Genomic DNA, 19,245 nt, shown 5'->3' with positions numbered 1-19,245 from the left:
GGCAGAAGAGAAGAAGAAGAAGAAGTAGAAGAAGAAGAGACAAAGAAGAAGAATGTACACTCTTCTTCTTTATAAAAGAAGTATTTTTTATATTAGTGACTTTCAATTTTAAGAAAGTACATTTTTTAAATAATATTTTTTCTATTATTAAAGTATAATTTGGGGGTAACATTTACTATACTGTATAATAATAATAATAATTATCATTATAACTTTATTTAAACGGCGCTTTTCTTAACAAAGTTACAAAGTGTGCTACAAAAGAAAATACCTGAACATATACCACGGTATCAAAATACTCTGTTACAACTGAAAGTCATACATTCAAAATCTTACTATTAAAATTACTTTACAAACTTCAAACATTTTTATTATTTTATTGTGAAATTTTCTGTAAATATCAGGAAAATGTTCATGTGTAATCACTGAAGAGGAGACATCAGTCATGCACAAAATACAGTTTATTGCTCAACATAGTGTTAATAAAATCTCATTTCTTTAGTTACTGAAGATACAATCTGCAGCCTGAAGATTTTACCACAACAGTTTAAAATAACAACAACCAATAGATCATTAACTGATCAATCAATCTCACTATTATGAAAGTTACAGTTGTGTTTTTTAAGATTTGGTGGCTCCGGCGGGAATCGAACCCTCAGTCCAGGCTGTCTACAGATAATCAAACCCAAAAAACAGAAACATCAACATCAACATCAACATCAACGTGTTGAGGGAGAAATCTTTCATCAGCAGCGACGACGATCTGCTGATGACTCGCGGTCTGGTGTAGATGTAAGGATGCTCCTGAAGAAGTACGAGAAAAAACACCTTTTAAAATGTTTTATTATCTACAAACACAATCGTGAAGATGTTCAACATGTCAGTCATGTCGTACCTGAGACGGGCAGATGAGGTTTATCGGCTCTGAAAACGCCTTTATCATCTCTTTACCTCCTTCAGACTGGAACTGAGGAAACATGTGAAGTTCAGCTTCATGAGTTGACTAAACTAAAACCTTTAACAGTTTTCTGAACATGAATCCTCGGGACATAAAACTTCACCATGTTGTTCCACAGTCCCTTCGCCAGCTCCTCGTGTCCTTTCACAGTGAAGTGGAAACAATCTGCTGTGAAGAAGCTCACATCGATTTTCCCGTCCTGAGTTTACAGAAATAACTTATTTTTATGGGTTTGTTGACATATAAATACATTTTGGAGTGAATGTTCATGTAGTTAAAACTGAAGGAAGGAAAACAAAAGTATATGTTGTAGTTGGAGACTTACAGGGAGTCTCGGCGGCTGCGCGATCTCTAAATAAGGTTGCAGAACAGCAGCAAAGTCCTTTTTGAAGAAACGATCGCTGTCCAGAAGCTTCTTTAATCTCCTCTATAAAGATTGGAAGTGAACATGTCAAGACTTTTACTACCAGATAGCGTTACGCCAACATCATGTGTTTAGTGGGTTGAACAGCGAATAATATCTTCTAGCCTGTATAAAAATAAAATGACTGATGGATGAATTCCACGACAGTTTCAGACTCCTGTTGTTGTTGTTGTTGTTCCTGAAACCTGACATCATCCGACACCATGCGGATGTTAATGATCTCTCTCACCTGGAATTCGTAGTTAATCTCAACCAGCTCCTCCAGTTCAGGGGAGCCTTCTTCAGGTTGGACGAGGCAAGAGCAGAAACTCCTGTGAGCACATTATCATATTCTCACTCTATTAGATTATCAGGTTATCAAATTAACAGATTATAAAAATATGAAACCCCCTGTTAGTTAGTCAGCGCGCTGCATCAGTTATCACATTAGACACGTCAGACCGTTTATAATCAGAACTAAAGTCTGACATTTGGGGATATTTTAGGTTTATTCTCAACAGATCACACTGAATATTTGCTCGTCAGTGATAATTACAGGAAGGATTTATCCAAAAACAATCCCAGGAGGTTTAGTCATCTGCGCTATATCTTTTATATAGTTAATGGTAATATTAACATCCTTCAGTTTGACTTGAGAGCTGTGAGAGAGTTTAGAAAGCAGAAGCAGAAACTGCTCAGGTGACCTCTGAAGATCGCAGCCGAGCACCGGGCTCTGAACTTCTCTGAGCGGCTTCATGGGAAGAATCTGCACCACGTTCACGATCGTCCTGGGGATCTGAAACCAGAGGATGACATGACTGAAATCATGTGTGAAGACTGAAGAGTGTGACATTTAATGTCTCCACATCCTCACTCAGGCTTCATAGTTTCAGTTATTACAGTGGAAAAGAGAACAAACTGTTCAAAGAAAGCAAACGGGGAAGGAGAGCGTGAAGAAACTGTTCATACAGACAAAGGAACAGTCAATAAAAGCCTGAACAAAGCTTTCACAGCTTAGGCAAGAACTCCATGTGACTTTTATCGTTGAGACTGGCTGAATGAATAGTTTCTAAGTTGTGTAAGAAGAGTTAAAGCTCCTGTTTGTAAGATGGTAAAACTGACGCTTTGGGTTTCCCAACTCGTCAGATACTGAAGCTTTCAGATGGTGGCCGACCCGACCTACAATCCTAAAGCGTCAGTATCTGATGAGTTGGGAAACCCAAAGCGTCAGTTTTACCATCTTACAAACAGGAGCTTTAAACCTTCTCTGTATTTGTTCTATTTTTAGCCTCAGACTGACGGATGAAGGATTTCCAGTACGTTCACACAAAAAGGGGAAAGAAATAGATCTTAAAAGAGAAGTTTACTGTCACACCTGTGCACACCTGGGCTAATTATCTGTTTCAGTCCCAGTTCTGACATTGGAGAGCTACCGGTGGATCTGAAAAGCACTTCAGCTGAAGCATGCTGAAGTTTTATGAAGTGCAAAGTTTTTTATGTGTGTCTGAAGTAGAGCTGAGTCTGAACTTTCACTGTGATGATGATTTCAGCCCGCCGTGACTCCGGACTTTCAATCTCGTCTCTGATTTGTTTTGACGTTTAAAATCTTACCTCGTTCATCATCATGTCGAGAGCTGCAGTCATGTAGTGAATGAAGCTGTCGGGGGAGAACAGCTCCTGTGGAGATCAGATTTAGATTTTAATATTTAATTTTTAAACCTAATACATCCTGTATACTTTCTTCTGCTTGAAGAAATGACAATCATGCAATCAAACTGGAGGAAAAACACTGAATACCTTTATTTATTTAACATGACATACATCAAATTTGAAGAGTAACTTCATATCAAGAAGGTAAGCAGTGTTTCTCTGCCCTCCCTGGTTTTAAGTTTCACCTCTGACCACACCTAACATCGCTGCTGGGTGTGGCTGGATGTGAACAGAAGTCTTTTTTGATGCACTTGTAAGCCGCACCCAGCAGACAAAAGTCACAAGTCACAGTGAAGTGACACTGAATACTCGCTTCATCACTGCAGGGAGGTGAAATTATAAAATAAATAAATAACTGGAGGTCAGTGAGAGCAAGATTTTCAGCTGCTGTAAAGAAAAACAACCTTTTACTTTATTGAAGTTCTTCTACTTTACTTACTTAATGTATCTATTTTCAGATACTTTCATACTTAATTATGACTTTTGGGTACTTTTCACAGCACTTCTCAGTTTCATTCTGATAAATCAAAAACTTTCCAGAAAACAAACACTCTTACTTTGTTTTTACAGTAATCACAGATGTCGTTCATGCCGATCAGCATCGTCACCACCTTCCAGTCCTCCTGGAAGTTCAGACCCTAGAAGAAGAAGAAGAAGAAGAAGAAGAAGAAGAAGAAGAAGAAGAAGAAGAAGAAGAAGAAGAAGGAGAAGAAGAAGAAGAAGAAGAAGAAGAAGAAGCTTGGGTTGAGTTTGATGAACAAAATTAAGATTGTTTATCCTCTAGTAATCAGAGTGATGGACGCTGAGACTGACTGGATAAGACTTGAACGTGTCGATCATGGTTCTAATCTGATCAGAGACGTTTCTGCAGAAGAACAGATGAACACAATGACTCATCAGCTACACTGACATCAATAAAACATTATCAAGAGATTATTTAATGATCAGCAGCAGTAATTATGTTGATCTTTGAGCTGAAGGGAGAACGTGTTGATGGCTGCAGCCTCCTGCAGCTTAAAGCTACGATCTGTAATTTTTTTATTATATCGCACCAAAAATCTCTGAATAATCCCCAAATTATTTAAAACTTGACACAACTCACCATCTAGTTGAAATAATAACAGAAGGAAGAAGACACAAACACAAAGTGCACATAAACATGATAATATTACTAATATTCAGGACACAATATAAAGTGAGAGCGTCTCACAGCGTGTTGTGTCCGGTGATGGCGAAGTTGAAGCCGGTCTTGTTGACGGTGGTTGCGGTGCCGTGCAGCGTCATCACAGGCGAAGGAAACATCAGTCTGGGGTTGAAGAGTTTAAAAATATCTGGAGAAAAAGACGCGCAAACATTTCTTTAATTATAAATAATCTCAATCGAAGCTGAAGAAACAGAGATTGTTGCAGGAGAAGAAAATAAAGTTGAGAACAAGTACGTGTAAAAGAAACACGAAAACAAAACAAAATGCAGTTGGTTGCAAATCTTTTTCAACTTATGTTCAGTTAAATATAGTAAAATTACAAGAGATCTGATGTTTAAACTGATCAGGGTTGTAGCTGAAGATTTAATCAGCTAACTTGTTGTTAACCAAAATAAAAATGGCTTTAAAAACTTGTACAAAATGTTCTTTAAACTACAATCTGGTAACAATAAACTGACTCACTTGCGAGCGTTATGACATTTTGAAAAGTGCCGTATCCTCCGATGCTGCACACAGACGAGGAGAAAGTTCACAATGAAGAGTCACAACAACGATGACATGAATCATAACAATAAACTTAATTATGTGAAAATGAGAACATAATTAACAACGTTTATAATGTAACCGTCAAGATAAGATAAAGTGAAATGAGGTCATTGTGTTTTAAAGCACTGTTGCAAAACAATCGGCAGCTTTTGTTAGCAGATTCGTATCAATTATAGATTATTTCAAAGGAAGCCTGGACTTAATAATCAAGCCGCAGTTTTGATTTACCTCCAGGACACCTGACGAAACTCAAAAGGTATCGCGAGAATCGTGGAGCCGTTGGCACCGATCGCTGTCTGCAATAAAAACACACACACACAGTTTAACTTAATCTCTTCGCAGCTTCCATTATAAGCTGTAATGTTATTAACTGAACATGCAAATTATTAATGATTAATTATTTGTAGACTCACGGTTAAAGAGTCTCCCAGCGCGGCGATGACTTTCACGTCTGCAGCTTTGACAAATTCGACTGGAACAGACGAAAGACAAACAGTCAGAATAAAAATGAACACATGACGCAGAGGAAGTGGAACCGTGTTTCTTACTTCATAACCTTTATAAGTTATTTTAAAAAGAGGATCAATGATTTAAAAAAGCCAGATATAAGGCAGAGTGGTCAGCTGGTTTAAAATGATTAAACCACGTCAGGGTATTGATCATATTAAAGATATTTTGGTAGTAGAAGCACTAAAAGTAGCAGTAACACAGGGTAGAAATACTCTGTTATAAGTTAAAGTCCTGCAGTCTCACTTGAGAAACAGAAGAAAGGTTTAATATACATCATATTATATTAGTGAATTATAATTATCGATGCATTCACGTGTTTATCACTTTAATGTTGCAGCTAACTAATATTACATTCCACTGGGTATCTTTAATCTATAATAATACATCATCATTTATTAGTTAATCAAAATTTTGTACCAACAATCTGAATCTACAAAGTAAAAAAAATGAATATTTGTCTCCAAACTGTAGCAGAGTAAAAGTATAATGTTGCATTAGATAAAAATACTCAAGTAAAGTAGAGTACCCTCAAGTTTTACTTTGATGAAATACTTGTAAATGTACTTAGTTACAATCCACTACTTGAAATACATGTATAGAACACATATGTAGAGGGGTGGAAGGAGTATTCAAATGATTTACTTAAGTAAAAGTAGCAATATAACAGTAAAGTAAAGAGTGCTGTAAAGAAAATGGCAATGTGTGTCTCTTAAATGTAGTGGAGTGGAAGTATAAAGAAGCAGAAAATGGAAATAGTTACTTAGAGTAGTTGAGTAAATGTACTTGGACTCACCTGAGGTGGGGACGGTGGGAGACGGGCTCATATCGGCGCAGCTGAACGGAGGATGCAGACGACGCTGGAGGAAATCTGCTCCAAGAAGATCCTGCAGGAGAACAGTGACACTGTTAATTCTCACAGAGTTGATGAGTGTTTATGTAAAGTTGTGTTTAAAGTGCCCGGAGGCTTCTTTGTTCTAAAGTCTGACGAGGTGTGAGAGATGTGGAGGACTATTTAAACTCATTTATCTCGACACCAGCTGAAGGTTTTGCACATAGAAACAGTTTGAAACTTGTGACCACAACAGCAAAATAACCTGCTTTTTAAAATCACTGCTCCCAAACTAAACACAGACTAAATCAGAAATAATAACAAATGTAATACAGCTGGTTGGTTGAACAGTGTTGAATGTTTCAGACAGAAGGAGACGATACCTGACTGAAATCTCCTTCTTCTAACTTTAACATGAAGCCTGCAAGAGAGAAGAGGAATTATAAATAATTAAACTATAATGTTCCAGCACACAGACTGATTCAGATCCACGATGTAAAACAACAAATTAAAAGGGGAGTTTTTGGTGAATACACACAGTTGAGGAAAATAGAAACTTCTCACATCCGTCAGTGTTGATATATTTTAACTCTTACCGTCTACATGACAGGCGGCAAATACACAGACAGCAAACAGCACGCAGGACAACATGTCGCCGCTCCGCAAAGAAAAGACAAAGAAATAAGAATAAAGAGCTGCTGAGCTGGTTTTGAAGCTTTATTAGTGTCATAAAACCTCTTGAATGAATACTGATCATCTATCTTTGACCTTTGCAGTCATTAGTGCAACCAGAGCTGAGAGTGATATACTGCAGATAATCAGCTGGTAATAACAAGCAGCTCAGGTCCAGATTAAAACGTCCGTGTTGTAACGATTTCCACACAATCAGATTAATATGCTTTAATCGGTTTGGAGTTTAAATATAGAAAAACCGCAGAGTCAAGTGTAAATTATGTTCATGTCTTCTTGTAAAAGAGTTGCGGTAAAATGAAACTCTCTATCTGTGATACATCAAAATAATTTTTTTATCCAGTCTTTAATAAATTATTATAATAATCATGATGATATATATGTAGGACCTTTAAAAACAGAGACAAGAGCAGAAGAGTTTTATGTGAATTTCATTTGTTAATCAGTGTTCAGCAAAAACTTAATTCACACATAGGCATTTTTTTTAATGGCTTGAATTCATCTAATTAACTAATTTGAGTTACTAATTAATAGTCCAGCAGTTTAATTCAAAGACAGTTATATTGGATTTAAAATACAAGACAGACAAATAATTTTAAACTATAAATTCATTTGATTTGATGATTTTTAAAATTATTTTCTATCATCTATTATTTAAGAATTTATTTATTTAGTAAAGAGGAAATTGCGGGGGTCATGACGTCATTATTGGGGTCACGGGGTGTTGCCTTCAGGTGCGTAGGTGTGTTTTTTTTTTCCTCCATTAGTTTTTCAGGTTAGTTCCTGCTGAAGGTAAACAAATGGACTCAGCGGCGCTTTGCGGTAAAAACATGAACAATGTGATCGATCCGCGCGGATTAAAGCGAGGAAAATGCCCGGACAGAAGAGAAGATATAATGTACGGTTCCCTCCGGTGAGTTTTCACGTTATTTTGTGGTGTTAAAGCTGTTAAATGGCGGATAAAACAAGCTAGCAGTTAGCCTAGCTGCGTCCAGGTAGCATGGAGTGTTGGGAGCTCCTGCTGCTTTCAGGGGCTGTCGGAAATCTGAAATATTACGGTTATGAACCATCATTTTCAAGGATTAAACCCGAGATATTCTCAATGCGGACAAGACAGGCGTTGATCTTACAATATATAGTACATCTGACGTTGTGCACATCAACATTTTGATTCAACAGAAGAAAAGACACCTAGAAAGTAAATGACAACGGAAAAAACACTGATCAGCAGCATAATAAACAGAGTCAGATATAAGTTATGATACTTTTGATGAAGGGAGTCAAATGCTATCAAATAAAGGTAACTAGTTCATAAAATAGCAGACATTAACACCTAAACTAATGTCTGAGGTTGTTTATGATCTTTAGAAGTGTTCACATGTTGCTTTCATGGCCTGAGATCTCAGAAGTAGTAGTTTACGTGCAGCACCTGAATGCAGCTGCTACACTTTGTGTGTGTGATTTCTCTGAAAGTGTTGAAATGTTTTTGTTTTTCTTTGCAGAGTCGCATCAAGAAGATCATGCAGAAGGATGCAGAGGTGGGGAGGATCGCGATGGCGGTTCCTGTGATCATCTGTATCATTTTACACCTTTTTATCTGATTACTGAGCTCATAAATGTCCCCTACAGGAAGTGTTTCTGTGTTAAATTAAATCTGTTTTTGTAGCAGTCCTATTCCCTGTTTTCCTGCAGCATCCCCTGAAGGGCTCCTGAGCATGCTGGGAGTTGTAGTCCCTTCAGTGTGGCCATGATCATATTCTAACACTTGAAAAGAGTTTTTGTGAGGATGTTTTATGTTTAAACATTTTAGAAATCATGATTTTTTTGTTTTCATTTAACCATTCTTATTCCTTCCAAAAACTCAAAAGTATGCACTCTTTCTCCTCCCAACTGGATGGATTTCTTTCAGGTTTTGCATCAATAAGAAGCTGCAATAATAAATAATTACATTTAAATGTATTTAAAAATCTCCCTGTAGGTGATGCAGTCTGTTTTCTGCTGGTGTCTTGGAGGAAAGTGTCAAATATAGATGGACAGTGACTGTATTTCATTGAAGGACTGTAGAGATTGAAGTGTGATAGATAAATCTGTGAAGTCCTGAACTGCAGCGATCAGCTCGGGCTCTGGAGATGTTCCTGAAGTGTCTGCTGACCAAAACCTGTCTGATAACTCAGTCGAAGCTCAGCACCGTCGTGTCTGTCGCTCACATGTAAGTAAGGCGGACGTTCCCGACTCTTAAAAATGTTTAAGTGACATGTACAGTTAAAATGATTGTGTTGTGTTGCTGTGTAGGAAGCAGTGCATCGAGTCTGAGAAGCTGTTCGACTTCCTCAGAGACCTTGTGGAGCGAGCAACGTCTACGGCAAGCCAGAAGGACAACAGGGGCATCAGTATGTGGCCGCTATGCAGGTAGAGACCTATAAGTTGTTGGAAGAGTTCTCACGTATAATATTTAGATCATCCTCAGTTCTCTTCAATCAGTGAGACAAAGTTGTTCTTAAACACAATATTTTTATCTGTGTTCTCTCCAGGAACAGACGGCACGACATTTCCGTTAAGAAACCGGCTGAGGTGGTAGAAAAGGCGCCACGATCGAGCCTCGACTCCCTCGACAACGACTCCGTCTCCAGCGTACGTATGATCCCTGGTTTTCTTACATCGATATAAATACACAGATTATATATGAGGATGTTTTTTTGTTTGTCACAACATGAGAACAATCAGTTTTCGTTGTTTGTGGGTGGAGTGCACTATATTGAAAGATGTTTCTATGGGATGGACAAAATATTAAAAACACCTCTCAAAATCATGCAATCCAGTTCAAGACCACTGCAAACTACAACCTCAATTCTAAACACATCTTTAGATTATCGCCTCTTTAAAAGTGTTGATCAAAAATGAACATTATAACTTTCTCAAGGCGGCAGAGTTGTATTTTATCACAGATCGAACATGAACGCCTTATAAACTGGCCAGGAAGTGAATTAAAGAGAGATGCTTCAGCAGCAGAATAGGTTGTTTGTGTTGGTAATTGGACTCTTAAGTAAGGAGAAGTGACAATAGCGGCCCCGTGAGGCTGCAATGTTCATTACACTCCAGAAATCATGTTGTTAGACGCCTGTGGAGACGTTACTATTCTTGTATTCTGACCTCAAGTGGAGTGAAAATGTTTGTCTGTTGGTGCCAGAGGACAGAACATATAATTTGTCAAAGCTGAGGAACAAGAAGTAAACAAAGCGGCTTTCATAAAAGATGTAAAGAGGAGCATTGTTGAACATTACAGTCATTATATCTTAATTAACCTCACTTGCTTTGTTCTTGCAGGAGTCGGAGCTGTACATCTGCTTCTGACAGCGAACCTTCGACCAGAGGGAGGTGCTGTGAATCAAGAGCAGCATCGTTATTTCATCACCTCACTTTTCTTTACTAGTTTATCTTTAGTTAAACTGTGCAAGTTGTTTAGGGAGAAAAAAACATTTAAGTTGTGTCATATTTTAGACCTTTGCCTGTTTATATACAGCTATTTTTTTTTGTTGTTAAGCTTTTTGTTTTGTAGTCGTGAACTGAAAATAAATGTGATGTTAAGCTCTGGATAAATAATGTCACAAATCTGTTAGAAATCTAACAGCACGAAGCTTTAAAACCAAAATAAGTGCTTTTTGTTTGCTAGAGAGTGGCCTGTGTTGCTGTTTTGAGCATCTAAATTTTAAAGCACTTGTAAATTAATGTTTTAAAGACAGTAAGCCGTATGAAATGTAATCAAAACTGTACATAAAAAGTTAATTTCAACTTTCTGTGATTGACAGATTTAATGTGGAGGAAGTCAAACGATGTGCTCGAATAAATAAAAACAAATCGAGAGCGTACAGGGATTTGGTTTTATTCCAACCAACTCATCTTTTTACATCGTGAAAGGATGAAATGATGAATAAATAGATGCACTTTTTTGTTCTGAAAACTTTTTTTTTTTACTGGAAATGCACATTATGAAGCCAAATATAGCAAAACATCTCTCTGAAGTTGCTAAGCTAGCTACCTGCATAAAGGAGTCGAAACTGTTTCCGTGTTCCAACATCGATAAACATTTTGCGTTCCTGCTTGAAGGTCCGAGCTGAGCCGATCACGCAGACGAGACGCCGGACCGGTGAAATGTGCGTGAAATCAGGTCTCAGTCAAACAACTGAAGGTTCAGTACGGTTTAGCTATAAGTGACAGACTTCAAGAGTAAAGTTCAGATCCAGTGGTCATTCTTCTTTCCGACAGTTCAAAATGAAACATGCATCGTGGCTGAAAGCATCTTCACTACAGTTACAGTTCAACAGAGTAAAATAAGTAAAAAAAAGAAAACAAAAATCATTTTCAAATCAACATTGTTTTTCTTCAAACCAAACAAAACAAACATTTATTTTAACTCTTGTAGTAATTACATATTTATATACGTGGAGGCCAATTTTTCTCAAGTAGTTCGATACGTCGTTTTACTTTATTCAATCCTTTTTTTCCCCATTCAGAGTCCCAAAGGCACGGTCCGTTACGCTCCTCTGAACAAATGACCCAAATACTGACAGGGAGAGAAATCATCTAGATTTAAATATGTTCAGAAATTAAAACATTTACACGAACACACACACACACTCACGGGTGACAGATCGGCCTTCACCTCGTTGGTCTCTTTCGTTAACTCGTGCTATGAGTTTACAGCGGGGACTTCTTGTGCCGGACAGGTTGAAGGACAAGTTTCTTTTAAAAATTCAGAACAGAAATGAAAACAGTACTATGTGGTACGCCGTCTTCAGTAGAGTCGCGCTCCGTAGCCAAAAGTCTGTTTAATAGCCTCGAAGTAGTATCTTTTCCAGCCCTCTTTCGTTCGCTCCTCCTCGTTGTCCGGGACGCCTCGACACTCCACCTTCAGCTCCGTCTCGCTGCTCCGGTCAAAGAATGTCAGCGTAATCGTTGAGTAATGCTCTGAGAAGAAGAAAGACGACGACACGTGACCATCACCATCATCATCATCATCATCATCCTATAGACTTTATTAGTAAAGAACAAGTTCAGCAACTATAAAACAAGCCTGAACATGTGACGTATGAGTAAGAGGGAACCCTTTGTTTGACCAGAAACTGCAGCTATGTCGTTCTCGCTGTATCAACCAGAGTCCAGAGACAGAAACAAATATGTTATCATAAATCACACGTATCAAACTCAGAAATATAATAAAACTTACCAAAAACAACCTTTTTAGTCTCTTCAGCAAACACCAACTACACTCATAATATAAAAACATTCAATTCACCGAGGTAGAAGTGACAAAAACAATAGAGGAGCATGATGGAGGGTGGACGACGGCAATATCTTCACATATAATAAGTTAATTTATGGTTAAACTTGATAAAAACAAGAGTTGGTGATTGTTGGAACAGTTTTTTTCTGACTTTTGTTTTGTTTCTGCAGCAGTTGAAACATCTTAAGATGATAAAATGACTTTCTGTAAATGGACACTGGTGGATTTGGCGAGAGTGACACAGCAGCCATTTTTACTAAATAAAGTGTTACAGCAAAAATACTTCTTGGTACAAAAACTGATTCAGCTTATTGTGTTTGAATAAATAAATCTACAGTTTTAGTCCAAATTATGTTTTTAAAAATGTCTCTTTAAACATGAAAATGTACAAGTCAACATACCGCAGGGCCAGTTGTTATACCTCCACTTCATAACTATTTTCTCATCAGGTATCTGGTGGAGAGAAGAGACACAGTTTTAGATTCTATCCACCTTCATAGAGAAGATAATGTGGGAGAGCACAACAAATAACACATGTACAAAAACCCTTAACGATGTATTAATCATACAAACATGATTACATTCCGTATTATTTTACGGTTGAAACTGTTGAGCTTGAGTCTTACCAGCTCTGTGAATTCACCGAAAACGTTTCCGTCTAGCAGACGAAACTTTCCTCCTCTCTCTCCGTCCACTGTTGCTGGAGCGTGTGTGAACGCCTGAACCATCTGCAGATTTATAAATACGGATATTCATCAGATCAAGTCAAATATTTATATTGTAACTGTAAAATGTGTTTTAAGTTGACTCGTTCTTTCAGCTGTAATGCCGCTGAGAATAAAGTGAGCATCAGTTGAAACCTGAACCCGAGCAGACTAACAGGTGAAGCTCACCTCCTGGTTGAGAAACACCCTGTAGAGATCAGCCGGAGAGGTGAGGAACTTTTCCCTCATGCTGAATTTACAGGTGGGGATCTTGACGCCAGTGTTGACTGGAACAGCTGTGCTGCTTGAGGATGAAATCTGTTCCACACAACAAGAAAAAAGAACTGGTGAGGGAAGATCTGCTGCAAGCAAAACACTGACGCTTCATTAACTATGCTCCTGTAAGAGTAAATAATTTAGGGGCAAGAGCTCTGTGTGAAAAAGTAATATGGAACTGTTTGTAGGTAATTCTGAGCACTAACTTGAGTTTTATCCTGCTTGGCTTTGGACTGTGATGTGGACTGAAGCTTGGCCACACCGTTGGCTGTAGGCAGGATCATTCCCTGTGTGAACTCTGCAATAAGATGAAACAAGATTTAGCTTAAAACCAACTTCTTCATGTTCAGTGAACTATTTGGGTTCTCTGGTTTTTGTCACTTTTTCCATCAACGCTTGAGAACTTTTGAGACTGATAACTGAACTTGTGTTGTGAGTTTTGGTGGTGAATTGAACCCGATTGTCTCAGTTTGGATCTGCGATTGTTTCTTTAAGATTGAGGCTGATTTCACTCACCTGTTTTTAAGAATCCAACGTAGCTTCCCAGGGCTTCACGGATTTTCTCTGCTCCTTTTGTCCTCATCAGGCTAGTCAGCGGCGTCTCCGGTTCATCTTTATTCAACGATACCGAGATCTGGACAAAGATCAGAGGACGGGGATCAACATACTGTTTCTAACATGACTCAGTCAGTTAGAATCATTATACACAAGTTCTGTGGAGAAACTTACATCAAGATCCTCCATGTCGTTCTCATCAGACAGGTTTGGAACTTCAATTGCTCCTTTATATTTGATTCCTGCTTTTGACGTCCCTGGTAGAATAAACAGAGTCAAGATGTCAGCACAGATTCAAAGCTGCTTCATTCCAATTTCTTTTCAATATTGTGACAAAAGAAAACCTTTTTTTGATCAGCTCATGAGTTACTGTCCTGTACTAACTTCTATTTTAAGAACTATTTGAGAGATACGGGTGATTGGGTTTGTTTCCTGACTGTTTCCTCTGTATTCTTTCAGCAGTGATAGCAGCAGAGTTTTACACACATATTCAACCAACATGAACAGTAGCCTTAGTCTCAGACTCACCGGTCCAAGTAGCTTTCAGGTTCCATTCGTAAAAGAAGATAAGTTTCCCTTTGCGGTTGTTAATCGAGGCTTCTCCTTCCACCTTGCTGACTTCTGTCACCTCGCAGCTCCCCTCGTCGTTCTCCACGCTTATCCCGAGGATCAGCGATTTTAATTTATCTGATGACCAGTTTGTTGCATCTCGTTCAGTCCTGAAACAGAGAGCGCAGCCATGAGAGAGCTGACAGCAGACATCATTACACTGTTCGCCAACTTATCTTCAAGATGGAATCAGAATGTAACGATTTACAAAAATCATAGTTGTGCAGGATTTATACACCAACCAGCTACAGACATTTTACTGTAATGCAGCAGTGTCAAGTGTGATCATTAACAACTACTGTCTCTTTAAAAATCACTCAACACTTTAATTCATCTTCACACACAATGATGATGGATCGCTTTTCCCTTGACCACAAGCAACTGAAACAGACTCTGTGGGGAAAACCTCTTTCAATCTTGTTTTACATGCCTACATTCTATGAAAGAAAACCAATGTTTTTGCATTTACTGTGACTTATATACAATAACAAGTGTTGTTCAATGCTGCTGCGGTTTTGTATTGGTTTTGTATTGTGGCGTAAATATCAGAAACTTCCAACTTTCCTGACACAGTTAACATCAAGTCTGCTTGTATGTGTCATAGTTACATTAACTTGGTTTAAATCTGAACGAGCAATTAGAGTAAGGTTTTCTTGTATGCCACTACAGCTATCTAACATTGTATCACACATTACAGAAAACTCCAGAAATATGCACATTAAGGCTAATTTAATTACTGGGTGGTCTGTAGTTTACCAAATGGTCATCCTTTGCAATCACTGCTGGCTAATATTTGAGGTTGAAATCACAAAAGCTGCACTGTAGGAAAGCTAAGAACGAATTTAATCATGACACAAAACTGCATAGAAACCCTGTGCATCTTGACAAACTCTTCAGATGTGTCAGGTGGATAAACCTTTCTGAGCTGAATTAAGTTGCCACAGAAGTGAATTAGGTTACCCTTAAAAGCAGCATGCAGTTCAGTAGACTATACAGTGAGTATAATACCAGCATTTCGGCTGATAACGAGAGAGAAACACCAGTAAGGATGCTAAAATCAGCCTCTATTAAAAACATTTTGAGCTAGCAGCTACAAGCTATAAGATAAGCACTGCTGTCACTTTTAAAATTAGGCTATATCTGGTGTTGGAGAGCTGGAGACTAAAATAACCATACGATGACAATTTACAGTATGTTATAACACGTGTATTGTAGGCAGACACACTAAAGCTAGGCTAACAACCTCATTGCATTCATTTGAAGCTACAGTAGCGTTAGCTAGCTACAGGCTAAGCTAATTTCAAAGCGATCACAGGGTTAACTTAGCTTCATCCATCAAATGTGATTATTTACTATTATATTAGTGATTATTTCACACTCTGTGGTATTTATGAATAGTACCTTTATACAAACGGGCCTGTATAAATGACCAAAATCCACAAAGAACAGCTGTAGCTTGACAGGAATACGAGCCGAATGTGTAATGTTAGCATTAGCGTGCTAGCTAGTAGTCAGTGTCCTTTATTAAAGTCTCACCAGTGCCAGTTGTTGACATTTGTCGCATCGGCTCTCTCCTCTACAATCCAACGAGGGTCCCCTTCTCCCCACTTGGCCATTTGTCCACTTGGATGATTTTAAACGTGTTGGAGTTGTGAGCAGAGAGCGAGCGGACTCGTTTGCCGGTGTGTGTCCGGTGCACGTTGCTTCTAGAAGCCTCTGGCTGCGCTGCCTTTATCCGCCGCGCACAGAAATTGCTGGAAACGGAACTTTGTGGAACGAGGTAAGAATGTCCCCCCGGAAGTTCATTCGTGAAGACTACTTCCGCGTCGAAGAAGGACCTCTGGAGGGAAAGACAAGTAGATGACACAAACTCAGACAGAATTGTGTCTTTTATCAGCTACATGTCCACTTTCTTGTTTGCCTCTGTGATGCGTTCAAGGATAGCATGCCTAATTCTCTGAGGCTAATGCTAATTTGATTAACTGGCTTAGTCAAATGACATGCAAAGCTTAAGCTATTAATCAATCAGTTAGTCCATTGACAGAAAAGGAAGTTGCAACTATAAATCTGGTTCCAGCTTCAGGAATATGAGCTGAGTTTTATCATTATAAACTAATCAACAACTAGGTTTTTGGACTTTTGGACTTCTGACGACCTCCCAACAGACCTTTTTTACACTTTTCCAACATTTAATAATCAGTTGGTTTGTAGCATCACATTTCTGGCCTCTTTTGCACTTAGAGTCAGTGCAAATACAGGGGATTTGTAGTTTTCCCAGTAAACATACCAACTTCTTTGGTTGTTGCAGGCTCACCTGGCCAGCTGGCTGCTACTTTACTTGAGTTATACTTTCTCCAACAGACTCTTTTTACGGCAGACATTTTAACCCAGTCACAAAACAACCCTTGTCTCCACCCCTTCGTTTCGAGCGTTCATGCCAGGGATAGTGGTGTGGGGCAAAGTCCGAACTGAGGTTCTGACAGAGGCACACTACAAACCAAAGGAAAACAGACTGCTTCTAATAGTGGAGGTTTCTGTAGCTAATTAGCGAGGAAGCTTACGTGTCAGTGTTATTGCAGACATGTGCATGACAGTCATGTATTTCTATGTTAGAGGGCTCCACTTGGATGGCAAATGTTGCCCAAATTTGATATAAAATCCGGCAGCAAAGTCTCTTTCATGGGGACATTTCAACCACTACACCTTGTAACTCTCTTCTAAGAGTCAAAGAGAAGACGTAGGGGTAAAAATCAGAAATGGGATTTAGTCAGCGACTCGTCATAGCAGGATAAGCATCAGTGACAGACATTTTGCTAAGGATGGCTCAGTTCCAGGACAGTGAACCAGCATGCAGAACACCAGGACCCTGGAACCAGCTCGACTACATGACGTGCAGTAGTTAAACCTGTAGTTTTTAGTCTGTAAGTCAGGAGTTCCTGTGTCGAAGGGTTTTCAGATTGTGGGGGAAAGCAACAACATCAACTTGTCTAGGTTCAAATTGAGCTGAGGCTCCGAGCTCGAATCGGCTGTTGACTGTTTAATTGGTACTGCAAACACTTGTTTTACATCTTGTCAACCACTTTCATTAACTGCGTGAATTTCAACAACATCCACCAGGTTTGGTGTGAGGAGTAATTATTGTCCTGATCCCATCAATCAGATCTAATCAGCCGTCTTTTGATTCAAGACTGATCTTCCCAAAAACGTTTAAATATGCCTTGAGGTTTCTGAAACACACCGTTAATAGGAAGGCAGATTAGACTAATTACCAACAGTGAAAACAAAAACATCCATGGCGGAGGTAATAAGCATCAGCAGCGCAGATAATTAATGATAATTACACCTCACTGATTCAAAGGGTGTTCCATGTGGTAGTCATGGCATTAGAGAGAGAAAAACAACATGACTGAAGAAACTAAACTTGGCTGCTAAATATGAGAGTGATGTGAAAACGGGAACATTCAGGAAAAGACGATTTTGAGCTTTGAAACCCAAATAGAGGTGAATACACGTGATTTAAAGACCTTGTTGACATCTGGTGTTTAAACTAACAACAAAGAAAATTACATTAAATTATATTTACTCTTAGTCTTAATTATGTCTTCTTATTTTCTGTGATTTGTAATCAGCACTTGTATTCAGATAAATCCCAACAAAAAAGCACCATCTCTGCATTTATTTCCTGATTTAAACAGTATTAAAGTATGCCAGTGTGTAATCAAGAACGAAAAAACCTCGCAGTAAATGTGTGACAGTACAAACAGGAGAGAATTAGGTAAAATTAAGAAATATTGTACATGATTTACAAGTCAGGTTGACAAATAGGTCTTTTTACAGACTGTTAAAAAATTATTGTAACCGGTTTCTTTACAGAGAAACTGGGTCTGAAACTTCCAGGACTTCCACATTTACTCCGTCTGCATTCTGTCCACACTTCCATTCACAAGAACTCCTGGATTAGGAGAATAATTCAAAATGTGTCCTAAATAGGTGGAAGTGCTCCATCCAGAGAGATTGCTTTATATCAAAAACAGCAAGACAGATCAGTGCACTAGTTTCAAGCGCATAACACAAGTTAATTATATTCTTGGAAAACATTGATTTGTGGTGCAATAAGTACATTCACAGCGACCTCTCACTGTCGTTTAGAGTCCTAAATGATGCATATTTAAGGTGACTAGAATGAATGAAATGCCAGTACAGTTAATTCTGATTTATTTAATGATGGAGCATTTGTACTGTGTATTAACATGCAATAGAATGTAAACTGTATGTCTGCGATGATGATAATGCTAAAGTACCAATACAACAACCTTAAAATACTCTATTGCAAGTAAGCGTCCTTCAAAAGTATTACCAGAAAAATGCACTTTTTAGTATTAAAGATAAAGTAAGTAATATATATTGATGTATAAGTAGGACTGAACTGTTGGCCCTCCAAAGGATCATGTGGAGAGGATTATATGAGTATATGTTTGTATTTTTTGTAAATAACTGGAACATTTTGATCTCTTTGGGCCCCGTTATTCAAATTAAACATTTTGTGGGGAAATGCTAAAAGCAAGACATCTGGAACAACACATGGGGCCCCAACTTGACAGTGCTTGTTGTCTGTGGCCACAAACCTTCTCTTAGAAAACACTCCGACCAAATCAGGTTTGTGTGACCGAGCTGCTCCGTTCCCACTACTGATCTTCTGTCCACATAGACAGATTAAAAATAACAGTAAACAACAAGAACGCCAGGCAGATCATTACTGTGTTTCAAACTGGGGCACAAAACCAAACCGAGTGATCTAAAGTAAAACATCACGCCACACACTGACATATTGTGTTCCCTCTGTAGCATGTAGCCACGCTAAATAACACACTATGCTACTGACGTGATCTGCTCTGTTTTAAGATCTGCGGTCATGCCTCTGCAAATGTAGGTTAAGTACGAAGTCCTACATCAAACATCGGCATCTACAG

General features: G+C 38.5%; 3 protein-coding genes across 4 annotated transcripts; 1 reads left to right on the top strand and 2 right to left on the bottom strand.

Annotated features, from left to right (window-relative positions):
• Positions 1-443: 443 nt before the first annotated feature.
• On the bottom strand, positions 444-10,248 carry LOC115566043 (phospholipase B1, membrane-associated). Its single transcript, XM_030391792.1, has 17 exons — positions 10,158-10,248; positions 6,757-6,759; positions 6,544-6,581; positions 6,125-6,215; positions 5,235-5,293; positions 5,050-5,117; positions 4,738-4,781; positions 4,282-4,402; positions 3,885-3,936; positions 3,629-3,709; positions 2,973-3,038; positions 2,066-2,157; positions 1,612-1,693; positions 1,284-1,385; positions 1,062-1,157; positions 896-967; positions 444-804 (listed from the first exon to the last, which is right to left on the bottom strand). The coding sequence occupies exons 1-17, from the start codon at positions 10,246-10,248 to the stop codon at positions 670-672; spliced, it is 1,293 nt and encodes a 430-aa protein (XP_030247652.1). The 3' UTR covers positions 444-669.
• Positions 7,596-10,716, top strand: LOC115566171 (dr1-associated corepressor). Of its 2 annotated transcripts, none has more exons than XM_030391907.1 (6): positions 7,596-7,748; positions 8,353-8,425; positions 8,966-9,059; positions 9,143-9,259; positions 9,382-9,481; positions 10,175-10,716. In XM_030391907.1, exons 1-6 carry the CDS (start codon positions 7,722-7,724, stop codon positions 10,199-10,201), a joined length of 438 nt encoding a protein of 145 aa, XP_030247767.1. In that variant the 5' UTR covers positions 7,596-7,721; the 3' UTR covers positions 10,202-10,716. The 2 variants fall into 2 exon arrangements, with proteins under 2 accessions (XP_030247767.1, XP_030247766.1); XM_030391906.1 differs by having other exon boundaries at positions 7,606-7,763.
• On the bottom strand, positions 10,715-16,123 carry LOC115566170 (activator of 90 kDa heat shock protein ATPase homolog 1). Its single transcript, XM_030391905.1, has 9 exons — positions 15,812-16,123; positions 14,195-14,385; positions 13,841-13,923; positions 13,628-13,745; positions 13,318-13,409; positions 13,025-13,153; positions 12,758-12,859; positions 12,533-12,584; positions 10,715-11,815 (listed from the first exon to the last, which is right to left on the bottom strand). The coding sequence occupies exons 1-9, from the start codon at positions 15,889-15,891 to the stop codon at positions 11,643-11,645; spliced, it is 1,020 nt and encodes a 339-aa protein (XP_030247765.1). The 5' UTR covers positions 15,892-16,123; the 3' UTR covers positions 10,715-11,642.
• Positions 16,124-19,245: the final 3,122 nt, after the last annotated feature.

The sequence above is a fragment of the Sparus aurata genome, chromosome 16, assembly GCF_900880675.1.
Source record: "Sparus aurata chromosome 16, fSpaAur1.1, whole genome shotgun sequence".
Lineage (NCBI taxonomy): Eukaryota > Metazoa > Chordata > Actinopteri > Spariformes > Sparidae > Sparus > Sparus aurata.
Note: the sequence above shows the minus strand (reverse complement) of the source record. Positions and strands in the feature narration are given on the sequence as shown.